Source organism: Physella acuta, unplaced genomic scaffold, assembly GCF_028476545.2.
Source record: "Physella acuta isolate Inbredline_101_S28 unplaced genomic scaffold, ASM2847654v3 ptg000342l, whole genome shotgun sequence".
Lineage (NCBI taxonomy): Eukaryota > Metazoa > Mollusca > Gastropoda > Physidae > Physella > Physella acuta.
The window spans coordinates 182624-198718 of NW_026731861.1; the positions used below are offsets into that span (position 1 = coordinate 182624).

General features: G+C 37.7%; 1 protein-coding gene and 1 non-coding gene across 2 annotated transcripts; one reads left to right on the forward strand and one right to left on the reverse strand.

The window, feature by feature from the left end:
* Positions 1-895: 895 nt before the first annotated feature.
* LOC131941029 (uncharacterized) lies at positions 896-6390 on the reverse strand. The gene is made up of 6 exons (XM_059300009.1): positions 6373-6390; positions 5021-5085; positions 4266-4362; positions 2620-2684; positions 1494-1601; positions 896-1297 (listed from the first exon to the last, which is right to left on the reverse strand). The coding sequence occupies exons 2-6, from the start codon at positions 5083-5085 to the stop codon at positions 1090-1092; spliced, it is 543 nt and encodes a 180-aa protein (XP_059155992.1). The 5' UTR covers positions 6373-6390; the 3' UTR covers positions 896-1089.
* Positions 6391-10908: 4518 nt separating this feature from the next.
* On the forward strand, positions 10909-10991 carry Trnal-uaa (transfer RNA leucine (anticodon UAA)). The gene has a single exon. It is a non-coding gene; the product is annotated as a tRNA-Leu (tRNA).
* The last annotated feature ends 5104 nt before the right edge of the window (positions 10992-16095 follow it).

Here is a 16095-nt window from a genome sequence, read left to right on the forward strand (position 1 = left end):
TCTTTTCCACATCTGCGCAGTGCATATTATGCCATAATCTCAGTCAGTGGCGTAGCGAGGTCGGGTGTCACCCGGTGCGGCACTTAATGGTGTCACCCCCCCCCCCCCCCAGAGGCGTAGCAACCCTTCCCGGGGACAAACTTTCAAGTTTTCGATTTGCACCCCCCCCCTTAAACTTTCGATTTGCACCCCCCCCCCTCAAACTTTAGATTTGCACCCCCCCCCCTCAAGTTTTTCCTATTTTTGCCTTGGTGTCACCCCCCTAAATGGTGTCACCCGGTGCGGTCCGCACCCCCCGCCTCCCCTCGCTACGCCCCTGATCTCAGTCACGGTGTTTGGATACAAGGCGATCTACTCGCCACGTCAGCAATATACAGTTCTTCAAACATGCACTGAAGAGTTCATCATGTTTCAGAGTTCCTTTCAGATACCCCCCCCCCACACACAAACACAAACATCGGACGTTCAAAATGCCCCATCCTTCCACCCTCCTAAGAAGTCCGAGCAAGCTTAATAGGGAGTTGGTGACACTGCAAATGGAACGGATGTAATTAGTGTAGTAGTGGTTACCTAAGGAAAAAATTTTAAGACTGGGTTGGATCGTCGACCAGAATCTAATTCCTATTCTCGTGGAGCTTATTGCAAGAGCTAACTCAAGACCTGTTCGCGATGTAGTAGAGCCAGAGGCGTAGCGACCCCTCCCGGCGCCCGGGGACACACTTTTAATTTGGCGCCCCCCCCCCATATATTTTTTATATTTATAATTCAAAAATTCAGCTAAATGAGATTTTACTCTTTTTTTTCAACCCATTTTGGCGCCTTTAGGGTCGGCGCCAGGGGACATATGTACCCCCCCCCCCCACCACTCTCGTCGCTACGCCTCTGAGTAGGGCATTGTTTATGTGTCTTGTTCGGGTTTTATTGGAAAGTTAGATTGATGGCGTGGGAACAATTGTGTCTGCATTTTTAAAGTTAGTATGTGTTGGCTATGTAGTAATATATTGTCGTGCAAGGTCGAACACTACAAAAAGATATATAAAAAATACCAGAAAGCACCACAAAAAAATCACAACAACAACAACACATCCACTAAAGTTCGTTTCTTGAAATGGTGTCGGGAGAAGCAAAAGTCTCCTCTTGTTGTCTGACACCTCCGTGATTGTAACATCGACAAAAGGCTGGGACCCAGACATACGTCAGTGTTGCTAGATCCCCGTATACCTTACTGTAGACAACTGCCTCCTCCAGTATATAAACCATATGACATTGGCAATTGAACAGACATCTGGGACTTTGCCTGTGAATGAATATTATGTATTTATTTATTTTGAAAATAGAAATCGAAGCAATTTTTCTTCATGACAGTTTGAAAGTATAAACAACAAAGCAGAACATTAACATGAAAACATAGCTATCACCAAATACCACGACATAATATCCTATTGTCGAGCACTGGTATAATAACTAAAGAGCGTTTGGTTGTGTAAACTCACGTGCATGTTTCTGTATAGAAATATTGAGCCCTCTCTGAGAACTTGACCAAAGTAACAATGTTATTCCGGATGTCTTTTAGCGTGTCGAAAATAACGTAGTCGTATTCACTGTAATGAAAAAAAGAATGAACTAAGCTTTTTAAAGGTGCTGAAATCGATATACAAACAAAAACAATATTTAAATTGGTGAAAATAAGATTACGTCAACTAATGGATAAGGTTGGTGAAGAGGGTTGCAACCCCCTCTCCCCAAATATAGTAGTAACTGTCAGGGGCGTAGCGAGGGGGGGGGGGCGGGGGTGCGGACCGCACCGGGTGACACCATTTAGGGGGGTGACACCAAGGCAAAAAATAGCAATATATATATAGAGAAAAACTTGAGGGGGGTGCAAATCGAAAGTTTGAGGGGGGTGCAAATCGAAAGTTTGGGGGGGGGGTGCAAATCGAAAGTTTTAGGGGGGGTGCAAATCAAAAACTTGAAAGTTTGTCCCCGGGAAGGGTCGCTACGCCTCTGGGGGGTGACACCATTAAGTGCCGCACCGGGTGACACCCGACCTCGCTACGCCACTGGTAACTGTTATCTGACAGCAATATTATGAAGTAAACAGCGCTTACTAATTTTGCTCTTGTTAAATTGTCACATGTGCCCTGCTTACACATAACCCACAAATGACTGCCGTGATGTGACTCAGGTAATTCTACAGTAGTCACACAGTTCACACACGAGTTCAAGTAACCTCGACTGCTCACTTTACCTCCTATTTATAAGCAAAGGTAAAAATCGCCCTTTCGAACCTGGAGGTCAATTGGGCAATCGATGCAGAGTTCACCTGTTTCTGTGACTCAGGCATATAAAGAAAAAGTATGGCCAGTTCTATGCTCAATCATTTTCCCGAACGGAAGTAAGGTACTCGTTATAGCTGGATGGACTCAAGGGCATCCTACGGACTCGAGCCGCGGGTACAAACTTGAGACTTTCGGGTTTACAGTCATACTCTCATTCGTCCGACCAAGCCCTCTTGGTTTTATAAGTATATTCTGTTTCATATTGTATCAATTTTGCTACCAAGTGAAAGTGTTTTTTACGCACGTTTTTTTTTTTAAATTACATTCTCATTTAGCTTACCTTGTACAACAGCCATGATAACACACTTGCGAGCCCACTTGTTCCTGTCCTTTCATGGATTGCGCCTGTAGTTTTAAGAAATTTTTATACCTTTAAACTGAAGATTTTCGTTGTTGTTTTTCTAGTTTATTTTTTAAATTAGTAGCAATGCATCTATTTATTTTAGTAGCTTCATGGAAAATAATCGCCAACAAAAGGTACATGTTTACTGATAATGTTTAAATGTTAGCAACGCCATTGTTAGATTCCCTTAAAGAGTACACACATTTTATTTTTTAATTAATTAAATAAGTAACGCTAGTTTTACGGCTAAACAAACGTAGTTCTTTCTATTTTTACTTTCTCGTATATACGAAGTATAGAGAAAGTATTGTAATCGTGCAAAAAAAAAAATCGAGATTTTTACAGATCTCGACGTTTCACACCTCACTGATACGGAAAAACATAATTTTGCAATCTTGTCCGTATGTCTGTGTGTGTGTGTGTGTGTCTGTGTGTCCGTGTGTAAACACGATAACATGAGTACCGTTACAGCTAGGTTGATGAAATTTCATATATAAGTATTTTATCAAAATCGTAGATCCGTATCAACTTTTGAGCGATTTCCGATAACCGGAAGTGGTACTTTTCCTACTTTGAATTTTTCAAAAGCCTATAACTTGACTACTATTTCAGATAGATAAATGAAATTTCACACGTAAGTATAAGATCTAATTCTCTACCTTCTGTTAAATTTTGAGTAATTTCCGTTGACTGGAAGTAGTACTTTACGCTACTTCCGATTTCTCAAAAAACTAATGTAAATTTTAAAAGTACTAATAATATTGCGCACCATTATGCGCTTTTTTATTTGGCGTTCACTTGGTGTGCAATTAATTTGTCTACGAGATTTTATTCTATTTTTAAAACTTTAAGTATTTAAAATGGATTAAAAATCATGTCTATAGCCCGAGTTCCCATCCCCTGTTATTTTATATAAGAATATTCGAGAAAGTTTAGGGGAGATCACTCCCGGTTTATTTATATATATAATTATATTTCAAAATATGCTTTGTTTAAAGACAAAGTAATAGCATTTGATTTCATTTACAACAAAAACTTTTCATTGCTAAACAAAACACTTAACCAGGGGCGTAGAGATGGCGGGACGGGGGGTGCGTGACGCTCCGGGTGATACCATTTAGTGGGTGACACCAAGGCAAAAAATTGCAAAATGTACCGAAGAAAAATGCTTTTTTGCCAGCTCCATTAATAATTAAAGTTAAATAGTCTTTTAAACGCAAATCGACAATTCTTACAAGGGGGTTGTGGGTGACACCAAGACGCGAACCTGCTAACTTTAGAGAAAACAATGCTACACCCAACACTATCATTAACACACTATAGATAACTATCGTTACTATTAATTCTGCAGTGATTAAAGCTTATACACATACATGTACGCTTATGTGGCGTATATTTAAATTACGGGCTTATGTAGGCCGACACACACATGCACACACATATATGTACTACGAAGCGCCGCACCGGGTGACACCCGACCTAGCGACGCCACTGCACGTAGCAACGTATTTTTTTAAAAATCTACTTAACTGCTTAAAAAGAAAAAAGAAAATTAACAATATCTAACAGTATTCACATCATACCTTTTTATATTCAGCTTTCAATGCTTTGATTTCTCTTGCGGTTTTGAAATAACCTGGGTATTTTGAAGTCATCACGGCCTCCGACCCCTCAGGTAGACTTTGGATAAAAGTACACAAAAGACTGAACTGTTGGTGGCAACAAAGTCAACTAATATAATTAAAAATTTCTAATAGTTATTAAGCTGGCTTTTTTTTATGTCGGGAAGTGATGGCTGTGTAATATTTTAAAACAGTAGTTAAACTAAAGGTTGTGAAAAATTGTGTATACAATTTTTGAAAAATTTATAAACCATTAAAATGGGCGAAAAAAAGTATGCAGTCTAATATTTCCTAGGCGAGAATTTTGTGTGCACAATTTTATAAAAAATACCCTTACAGTCCGTGGTGCAATGCAGGTGAAGTAGAGTTCACCTTTTTCTGTGACCTCGGCGTGTTGGAGATATTAGTCAGCACTATGCCCAGCCGAATTACTTTCCCTAACCTGAGTCAGGCACCCATCAGAGCTGGGTGGACTCAAGGATCGAACTCGAGACTTTCGAGTTAGCAGTCAGCATTCAATCGCGCCAAGGTTCAACTCCGCTTGTACAAATTCACATAGCCCAAGATTCTACATGCTATTTCTAATGCGCATTTTTCAGATATTAATTCGTTTTCCAAATTTGAGACTAATTTTTTTTAATATAATGAAATACATTGAAAAAAAATTTGCTTGAATGCCTGGCAAGTACTAAAATTATATTAAAAGTTAGACCTACTCGTAATGATCTGCAGTGCATAACGTGAAAGCAATGAAAAACAAAAAGAAGTGAAGTGTTTCCATCTGTGAAATAAATTATTGATAGAAATAACATTAAATAAAAGTGTGTATCAAGAGCTATAGTTTGCATTAAATAATCTTTATTTTTCTGTTTGTGGTGAGCTGTCTGTTAAAAAAAATAGTCTCCCGTAAATCGCGATAAAGTACCACGTAGCGGTACCTTAGAGAACTGCCCATCTACCTCCATTAGCTGATTACCTACGTTCTCCGGCAACCCGCTATAGCAAAAATAACACCATGTTCTATTTTGATAGTTTGATATTTCGCCCCGGGCTCCGGAATGGGTCGCTATGCCTTTGGGTCCAAGTTCAAAGTAAATGGGTGTTCTCTACTACCCCCCCCACCCTCCAGCCCCTACCCCTCCGCTGGAAGTCCCAGAGCTCACCAAACCTTGCAAGATTCCAGTCTCGAATTAACAAATGTCAACGTCGCTGGGATTAGTGCTGACGACGAAAGCAGATGAACCTTTCCTGTCGTCAAGTCTGAGTTTGACCTCTCGCTCCACATGAGTGCGTGCGTGCGTCATGTGGACAAGTCAGTTACCACAAGCCGTAAAGATATCTTCTTGTTCTTCTTCGTTCTTAATTTTTAGTGTTGGAAGTGATCGAGCCTTATCTGCCAGAGGGTTTGAACTCGAGACTTTTTTTTCGAATTTATCAACTATGAGCTTTTGCCGACTCGACCACGCCTCCATCACAATTAAGGATACGTGTCACCTGGTTATGCGCCATTGAGGCTATTGACTCCGATTTCAGCCTACTTTTCTTTTTGGATTTGCTTCCATAGCCTTTGTCCAACCAAGAACAAACTACAAGGCAGCAGTTGTTTGATTTTGGAGTTGTCTCTCCTAGAAGAGTGGCTGTCCCCAGCAGACGAGCCTCATCTGCCCGAGGGTTCGAACTCGAGACTTTTCGGTTTAGCAACCATGAGCTTTACCGACTCGACCACCCCGTAAACATATCAAACTGAGACGTAAGACAGAAGACACCATCAGGGTTCGTTGATCGGTAGACCCACTTGTTACAAAGGCGGTCTAGAAAATAACATCGGTATCCGAGTCCAACGCCGACCTTTGACCCTAAACCTTATCTTAATTATGACTCTCCTAATGAGCCTTATCCTAATCATGATACTATCATCCATACCCACAGCAAATAAAAAACTCAAACATCGATTTATCTTCATTTTTAATAAGAGCTGTACGAACTCCCAGAATAAAATATTCTTAACAATCAAATTATATTATTGCTATAAATTATAATGAAACAAAGCATATAATTAAACACTCACTTTGTCTGAGTTGGCAAATGGGCGATGTAAAACTGGAATGGCTCAATGAAGCTTCAGCACGACTTTAAATATCAGTGAAAACCGTGTATGTGTGTGTATGTGTGTGTGTATGTTTGTGTGTGTGAGTGTGTGTGTGTGTACATGATTCGGTGTTTCTGTTTAAATGCCTGTGTGGTGACTCTGAGGGGGTGGTATTGTGCAATCTTTGCCTGGGAATGTTCACTTAAATTTTCGTAAACCTCCACCCTCAAAATATAGGTATGTTGCAATACAAATTACCTATACGATGACAGCATTTTTAAAAATCTATAACTTGAATAGTCTTTCATAAATCATTTCTGGGAAAAATGTATTTTTGGCTCCGCAGTGATCCTTAAAGTTAAGTAAATACTTCGGTTGGGATAAAAAAAATTTGCTTTAAAGTATCAGAGAACTGTATATGTCTATACAAGTTCTAATTCCCAAAAGTTATTGTTCCTTTTATTTTAATGCATAAAGACAAAAGATGTGTAAATCAAGTGATGAAATACGCAGTAAGTAAGTGTGAAATCTAGACGAGATTGAGGAAATTTAGAGGCAGTAGTCAGTGACAACATAAGCATAATAACAAACACATTGAAAATGTTTGAATGCAAAAGTTTAGAGAGAAAGTAAACAGATCTACGACACTAGAATACTAACTTAAAATATTTAGGCAAATCATCTTTATTTGAGTAGATTTAGATGTAATAAATATGGAGCAATTGCACACAATAACAATTGTGCTTGTTTATTTATAAGATAAATGCTTTTTCTCCTGAAAGATTTTTGCAAGAAAAGAGGGACGTCCTTAAGCCAGGCATACACAAACACGAAAACACACACACACACACACATATATATATATATATATATATATATATATATATATATATATATATATATATATATATATATATATATATATATATATATATATATATATATATATATATATGGTTGGAGGGTTGCGCAATCTTTGTTTCAAATGTTTCACTTTGTTAAAATTCCTCTGCAGTACCAAGAATTTTCCTCTTTTCTCATGTAAAGCACTTTAAGTTTCCATGCCTCATAAAATATATCCTTGAGGTAACAAACCCTGTCAATGCGCTAGATAAAATTAAAATATATTTAAATCAACATCCTTGAACGTAGGCTGATCACGAGTGTAGAGCTAAACATATTGACAGAGTTTCTTCCAGGCATCTCTTCGGGGGGGGCTAAGCCCCCCCGAAAAATTTTTACCGCCCCCCCCCCCCCGAACGAAATGAAATTTATATAATTTATATAGAAAATATATACTTCCGCCCCCCGGAAGAAAGTTTACCGCCCCCCCTAAGATTTCAAGTGCCCCCCCCCCCCCCCCCGGAGAAAAAAGTCTTGAAGAAACACTGCATATTGACTAAATATTTTGCAGGTTTCATCACGAAATGTTTAGAAAAATAGTTTTAAGTGAAATGGATTTCAATAATAACGTTCAATGATATAATCAGGTATCTTTCGCAAGCATTAACAAGGGATAATCCTATACATTATTAAAACATTTCAAGAATTTACTTCCTTACTACATACCTTGATCATTCATACACATTTATTTATGTCTCCGTGTATAAGGCATGTATTTTTCTTGCAATCTTATTTTAGTTAGTTAATTAAATGACAGCAATTAACGTTACATGTATGTATACCAATGCGTGTGCGTGTGAGTGGAATTGTGAGTGTGTGTGTGCAAGTGTATGTGTGAGTGCATATAAGTACATGTATGTGCATACATGTGCATATTTATGTATGTATGTGTATGTCTGTGCATGTATATGTGCATATGTATCATTGTCTTTGTGTGTGTGTGTTTTGAAAATATTTCTAGAGAGTCTCGCTTAAACTATTTAAGTACAATTTTTATCAATTTTTTTATTTCTGCTTTTAAAATCTTACTATTTACGCTTTTTAGCTAACCAAATTCGTACACATATATTATAACATAAGTAAGATATGTGTAACCCATCCAATAAGCCATATAGATTTATAGAAATCCCCCATCCCACGTGTATTTTACAATTCTAGGATCTTCCATCCTCCTTCCCCACGCCCCTGCGTTTCCGCCCCAGCCGTCACATATCTCGACACAATTTAGTACACTGCTGGAGATGAACACTTTTGTTAAAGCTAAAAAAAACAACAGTTGTGTTCAGTCTATCATGTATTAAAATAAAATAAAAAGAATTAGCCAAATGTAGCAACCCATTCTGCGAACCGAAAAATAAAAATTGCAAATGTTGCTAAAAAGTTTTAAAGATAAGATTATGTAACAGCGTGCAATACCACCCCATAACAAAATAACATAACATAATAATACCCCCCTATCTTCTTTGATGTTATATGTTTTCTAACCTCAACGGTGAATTTTTGAAAACTGATTTCACAAACACAAGGTCCACACATTTTCTAAACAAACGCCGATATACAAGTCCAGTGGTTTTTAAACTGGGCTCAATCGAACCCCAGGGGTTTAACAAGTAATTCATAGAGGTTCGGTGGAGGTCAAGACGCACAACCGAATTAAATTCGCGATTCGATTTTGTCTCTTCGGACGATAAAACTATTAAGAAGGGTTCGGTGAATACACATTTGCAACTGGTGGGGTTCGGTATGTCCCAAAAGTTACGAACCACTGAACTAGTGTGTACTTGTTGTATAGGAGATAGGGTGGGTGGGGGGGGGGTCAACTGATCGAGAACTGTGTTCCTAGAAAGCTAGTCAGCGAGAAGATGACGATGTCACTGGTGCAGACAGCCAACAAGATTAGGCAGGGTTCACACTTGGAATCTGGCTGTTGCGACTATTTAAGTAGAATGTGGATGTGGATGTGGATGTGGATGTGGATGTGGATGTGGATGTGGATGTGGATGTGGATGTGGATGTGGATGTGGATGGGAATGTGGATGTGGATGTGGATGTGGATGTGGCTGTGGATGTGGATGGGGATGTGGATGGGGATGGGGATGGGGATGGGGATGTGGATGTGGATGTGGATGTGGATGTGGATGTGGATGTGGATGTGGATGGGGATGTGGATGGGGATGTGGATGTGAATGTGGATTTGGATGTGGATGTGGATGTGGATGTTAATGTGGATGTTAATGTGGATGGGAATGTGGATGTTAATGTGGATGTGGATGTGGATGTGGATGTGGATGTGGATGTGGATGTGGATGTGGATGTGAATGTGGATTTGGAAGTGGATGTGGATGTGGATGGGGATGGGGATGTGGATGGGGATGTGGATGTGGATGTGGATGTGGATGTGGATGTGGATGTGGATGTGGATGTGGATGTGGATGTGGATGTGTATGGGGATGTGGATGGGGATGTGGATGTGGATGTGAATGTGAATGTGGATTTGGATGTGGATGTGGATGTGGATGGGGATGTGGATAGGGATGTGGATGTGGATGTGGATGTGGATGTGGATGTGGATGTGGATGTGGATGTGGATGTGGATGTGGATGTGGATGTGGATGTGGATTTGGATGTGGATGTGGATGTTAATGTGGATGTTAATGTGGATGTTAATGTGGATGTTAATGTGGATGTTGATGTGGATGTGGATGTGGATGTGGATGTGGATGTGGATGTGGATTTGGATGTGGATGTGGATGTGGATGTGGATGTTAATGTGGATGTTAATGTGGATGTTAATGTGGATGTTAATGTGGATGTTAATGTGGATGTTAATGTGGATGTGGATGTGGATGTGGATGTGGATGTGGATGTGGATGTGGATGTGGATGTGGATGTGGATGTGGATGTGGATGTGAATGTGAATGTGGATGTGGATGTGGATGTGGATGTGGATGTGGATGTGGATGTGGATGTGGATGTGGATGTGGATGTCGATGTCGATGTCGATGTCGATGTCGATGTCGATGTCGATGTCGATGTCGATGTGTGTCGGAATGTGCATGTGAATATGCATGTATATGCGCTTGTCGAGGTGCTTGTGCGTTTGTGTGTATGTACATATATATATATGCACGAGCGCACATACACACATTGACATCCATATCTTTGAAGACTTCTGATGTTTGGAGTTTCAGCTTAGCTTGTGTGTACACATTGTTTACGTAGCTGTGACTTAGTTTACCCACCAAGTCTTTTCTTTGTACGGGGACTCTGATAAAAGGAAAGAACTTGCAGGTGTACTCTGTAAATTTAACTAAGGTTGTTTTTTTTAACATACAAATAATCTAGTGGGATCAATAAACAGTTAGACAACAGTGGTTTATTTTCGTTGTATTTTAAGGGGGGGGGGTGTAGAATAATATAAGACTTTGTATTGTGATTATTTCTTCTACTGTTTAACCTATTTAAATTCAGATGTAATCAGTCACTATAGAGGCTACTGTCGAAGTAAATAATAGAGAAATACAAAAACTATTATATTACTGTACATATGATAAGGCTTGATGTACACATGTAGTATTTAATTTTTTTAATAATAACAATTCCTGGGAGTATAGCACGATGGCCGAGTGGTTAAGGCGTTGGACTTAAGATCCAATGGAATTATTTCCGCGTGGGTTCGAACCCCACTCGTGCTAAGAGTATATTTTTTTTTAAATCAGCTAATGGGAGTTAACTCCGCAAAAAAAAACAATTATTTTTAAAATTACATGGATTACCTCCACTACATCGAACCTTTTAAAAAAAAAATTCGAAGGAAATGTGTACTCACGATTGTCTAAAGATCAGTTGTAGAACAGCCGGCTGTTTGTGTCCGGGGAATTGTCCGAAAATAAATTAAGTTGGATCAATGGACGCAGCGTTATGTATGGCAAATCCCTTATCGATCTAAAAACGAGTCAGTAATTTAATTAAAAGTGATGTCAATGATTGCTCCATAGGCCTTTTCGATATACCAGTGATCAAATCAGTGATGGTAGTATATATGTAATAATATCAGTCGTATAAAAGTTATGGTATTTGTGTGAATGTGCAATGTATATAAACTAAATACGTACAACAGATAATGACAGTAACAATGTCTGGTTGGTTGTTTTTTTGTTATTGTTGTATTTCCATTTAATTTTGATATTGTTTGTGTAATTCTCAGTTTAAACTAACTTTACAATGTGATGGCATTTACTTGTTTTTTATATGATTTTTTTTTAAATATTACTTATTGAATAAAATGTTTCATGTACTATTTCTTCAGTTTTGACATAGCTTTATTTTCTGTGATATATCGTCATAGTGATGTTTTATAATGTTCTAATAGTTATGATTGATACTACACTACCACAACGTTATACAATATTTGGTGTCTATAGCTAAATGCGCCTTAAAAATCAAACCCAGCAATGTTTGGTATTCCTCTAGTATGACTTTATCTTATGTACAGATTTTACAGATATTATGTACCGATAATAATATATTATTTTAAGTGCCTTTTTCAAACGAACATCTATCTATCTATATATATAATTCTCCTCTTCGAGCCGTTAGAAAACAAGCTGCAAACGCTCTCCCTACCTCCCCACCCCTACATGGTTTTAGTGAGCTGTGTTCACTCTAAATGTTTACAAGCAGAGCCAACGATTTTAAACGTAGGGGGGGGGGGGGGGGGGGTGGAAGGAAAGGGGGGGGGGGTATGGTCCTTAACGAGCTACTTATAGTGTTTTAAAGAAATATTTTCAGTGGCAGCGTTGGTACTGTCGAATTCACAAATTATGAATTACTGAAAAGTAGAAAAAAACAACAACTAAATAGCGGCGTATGTTATGCCGCGGGCCGGCTCGTATATATAATTCTCTTCTGGGATCAGTTAGAAAACAAGCTGCAAGCGCGCCTTTGCAGTCCCCTCTCTTCCTCTCTATCACTATCACTACCACCCCCACCCCCACATGATCTGGTGAGCGGTGTTCACTCTGTTTACATTTTACAACCATAGAGACGGGTTTGGTGACGGCTATTAGGGGCAGATAATTTAGTTTGAAACGATTTTAAACTTAGAGGAGGTAACTAAGAGGAGGCTGCTTTCACGTGGGGGGGGGGGGGGGTAGTGTTTTTAAGCAAATATTTTCAATGGCAGCATTGGTACTGTCGAATTCACAAATTATAAATTACTGAAAAGTAGAAAAAAAACAACTAAATAGCGGTGTATGACACGCAACGGGTCGGCTCGTATAAAATAAAAACGTTATGTTTTATAACCAATTTAAAATATTAAACCAATTTATCTCAAAATGTTTTTTGTGACTTAAGACTTTAAAAACTAAGGTCTTCAATTTAAATTATTGTGTCTTTCTATTATAAAAAAAAAGTTTTTACACGACGAAAGTTTAGAAGTCATATAAACTTTTTGTACTAGCCACTATCTCCAACAAAATCCCACGAACAGTTTGTCATGTTTTAGAAGCATTAAATGGCCTTATACAAAAATAGATTTCCATTCATATTATTTTTTACTGCAGTCGACATTTGGACAAAGTCTCTACGTGTGGGCGATCAGCTCTACTGCATGAATAATTTTCTACTACCCCAAACATAAACCTTGAACACGACATTTCAAGTTTGTTCATGAACTGTGTTCTCATATAACAATCGAGGTGTGCACTAACCGAAGTCACGACACTTCGCTATATCTCAGCCGCACCAAACTAGATGGAACCAGTTTTAATTTACGCACACACAACCTAATTAATAAACACAGCCAACCATTATTTCCCTCGTTCAAAATTGAGGGACATTCAGAAGAGAGGCAGTTTACTCCCCCCTCTTCCCCCCCCCCCCCCCCCCCCCCCCCGTTTGACGGGCTTTGATCTTAGTAATAATTAATGTTTCGAGTTACGTACAGCGGCGTCGCATATCACACTGGACCATTTTTTAAACAAGAATTACGATTATCTGTCAACCTGTGAATTTGTCGACTCATATAATATATACATTATATTAAATATATAATTATATATATACATATATATATATATATATATATATATATATATATATATATATATATATATATATATATATATATATATATATATATATATATATATATATATATATATGTATGTATGTATATACGAGCAGACCCGCGTAGTATCCGCCGCTATCAAGTCGTTTTATTTTCTGTTTATCAGCAATTCATAATTTATGAATTCGACACTATAGTACGTGGTGGTGCCCCCGCATGGTCCCCACGTAGAGGCATTGTATACATATATATATACTAGCTGCATCCCGTGCTCCGCCACGGTAAATCTTTTTTAAATGTACCAACTTTGGAACAGAACAAAACAAACAAAAACATAACACAAACACAAACAAAATACAACCACAACACAACACAACCACAACACAACACAACAAAACAAACAAAAACATAACACAAACACAAACAAAACACAATCACAACACAACACAACCACAACCACAACCACAACCACAACACAACCACAACCACAACGACAACACAACCACAACATAACCACAACACAACACAACCACAAACACAACCACAACACAACCACAACACAACCACAACATAACCACAACACAACACAACCACAACACAACCACAACACAACACAACCACAACACAACCACAATACAACCACAACACAACACAACCACAACACAACCACAACACAACCACAACCACAACACAACCACAACACAACCACAACACAACACAACCACAACACAACCACAACAATAGAATCACCAACGAACAACACGCTTTTCTTAGGCATCCGCGCCCAGAGAGAGCCTTTCCAGCATTCTCTATACTATAATTCTAAATTTTCACCATCTGTTAACACTGAAAAACAAAAACAAAAAAATAGTGATTTTGAGAGATCATAGTCTAATTAGAAAATAATGTAAATAATCTTAACATTTTTTCTATTTTACTTAACATATAATAATCAATGTGGAAGTAATAAAAAAAATTAACTTAATTTATTGAGAGTGAGTTGAATATTTTAAAAAAAACATTTTCCCATACGTCCGCGCTCAGAGAGAGCCTTTCCATTATTCTCAAAAAGTCTAATTTCACCATCTGTTTTCATAACACCGAAAAACAAAAGCAAAAAGATAGTGATTTTAGAGAAATCATAGACTAATTAGAAGAAAAAAAAAATAATATAAATAATCTTAACATTTTTCTCTTTTAATTATGAACATTAACATATACTAATCAATGCGGTAGTAATACAAAAAAGATTAACTTAAATTATTGTTGAGATAAATATATTTTCAAATTACCTCCCTTGAAAAAAATTACCACAAAAAAAAGTTGAATTAATTAGTTTTTTCGACCTACTTTTATGGAAATGTATCCATTTTTTCTAGGAATATAAACTAAAATGATATTTGACATTGATCTTTTTAATATGTTTTAGCAATGTGCGAATATTTAATATTTTCAAAACGTTATGCAAAAAAGTAAACACAGTGTCATTTATAAAATAGCTCTATGCCGCTATATAAACAAACCCTACTCTAACACTTACAATAAGTGAAAAGCACAGCATGGTGCGTAGTTTACTTTTATAGTCCCAAAATCTATAGCGATGACGGACGGACGGACGGACGGACGGACGGACGGACGGAAGGAAGGACAAGCACAGCCCGCTTATATTATAGATATATATATATATATATATATATATATATATATATATATATATATATATATATATATATATATATATATATATATATGTATGTATATATATATATATATATATGTATATATATATATATATATATATACATATATATATATATATATATAAAGAGCGACAGAGAGATAGAGATAGAGGCGGAGAGAGCAACAGCCAACCAAATTATCAAATCCACACATCTTCATTAAACCAAATAGAAACGGAAGTAGTTCTTAAAACCTCTTTTTATCCTGACAATCGGACGAAAAACTGACTGCACCCTCCCATAGCCATCTTACTTTAAAAAACGTCACCTTTTCTCTACCTGCGTCATGCTCATTCTTTGAACATAAAAGTCATCTACAACAAATATACTGCCGTTCCCTAAAACACTACTTTCACTTCAGAATAGTTTTATTGTATTTGAGATCGCTGAGCGGAATAAACAAAGGTACACTACATAGACACTGTACAAATATAGAAAAACTACAAAACGCTCAGTTGTACATCAGACTACATGATGTCTTTATTAACATAATACCTAACCATACAGATGTCTTAAATACAAATTCCGAGATGGTTTTTAGGGGAAAACAATGCATACGAATGCAAAAAAAGCCCAAATAACATGGATGGACAAAATTAGGCTGGGTGAAAAAAGCCCAAATCGTGTGGCGGACAAAAGCCCAAATTGTGTGGGCGAACTAAAGCCCAAATCGTGTGTGCGAACTAAAGCCCAAATTGCCCTATTGAGACATAAAAGCCACAGACAGCACAAACATAAAAAATTGACAAAAATCTTTAACGTCCTTCGTAAGGTGACCTAGTTCCTAAATAGACCTGTTGATTTCACAGTTCAGCGCTCCTTGTGACAAAGATTGTATTTCCTATCTGTCTGCCAACGCGACGTGCTATTTCTCACCAATTGATTTATTCTACCATACCAAATCGTCTGCTAACGATTCCAGCCTGCATGAAACCTGATACCTCGGTGCGTGGGATACCCGAACGAATATTTTACAGAGATTTTATT

Excerpts from the sequence above, each read along its gene's own strand:
- LOC131941029 (XM_059300009.1), bottom strand. The coding sequence starts at position 5,085 with ATGGAAACACTTCACTTCTTTTTGTTTTTCATTGCTTTCACGTTATGC. Across the intron at positions 1,602-2,619 it reads TATCATGGCTGTTGTACAAG|TGAATACGACTACGTTATTT; the intron begins GTAAGCTAAATG and ends TTTTCATTACAG. Across the intron at positions 1,298-1,493 it reads TTCTATACAGAAACATGCAC|GCAAAGTCCCAGATGTCTGT; the intron begins GTGAGTTTACAC and ends ATTCATTCACAG.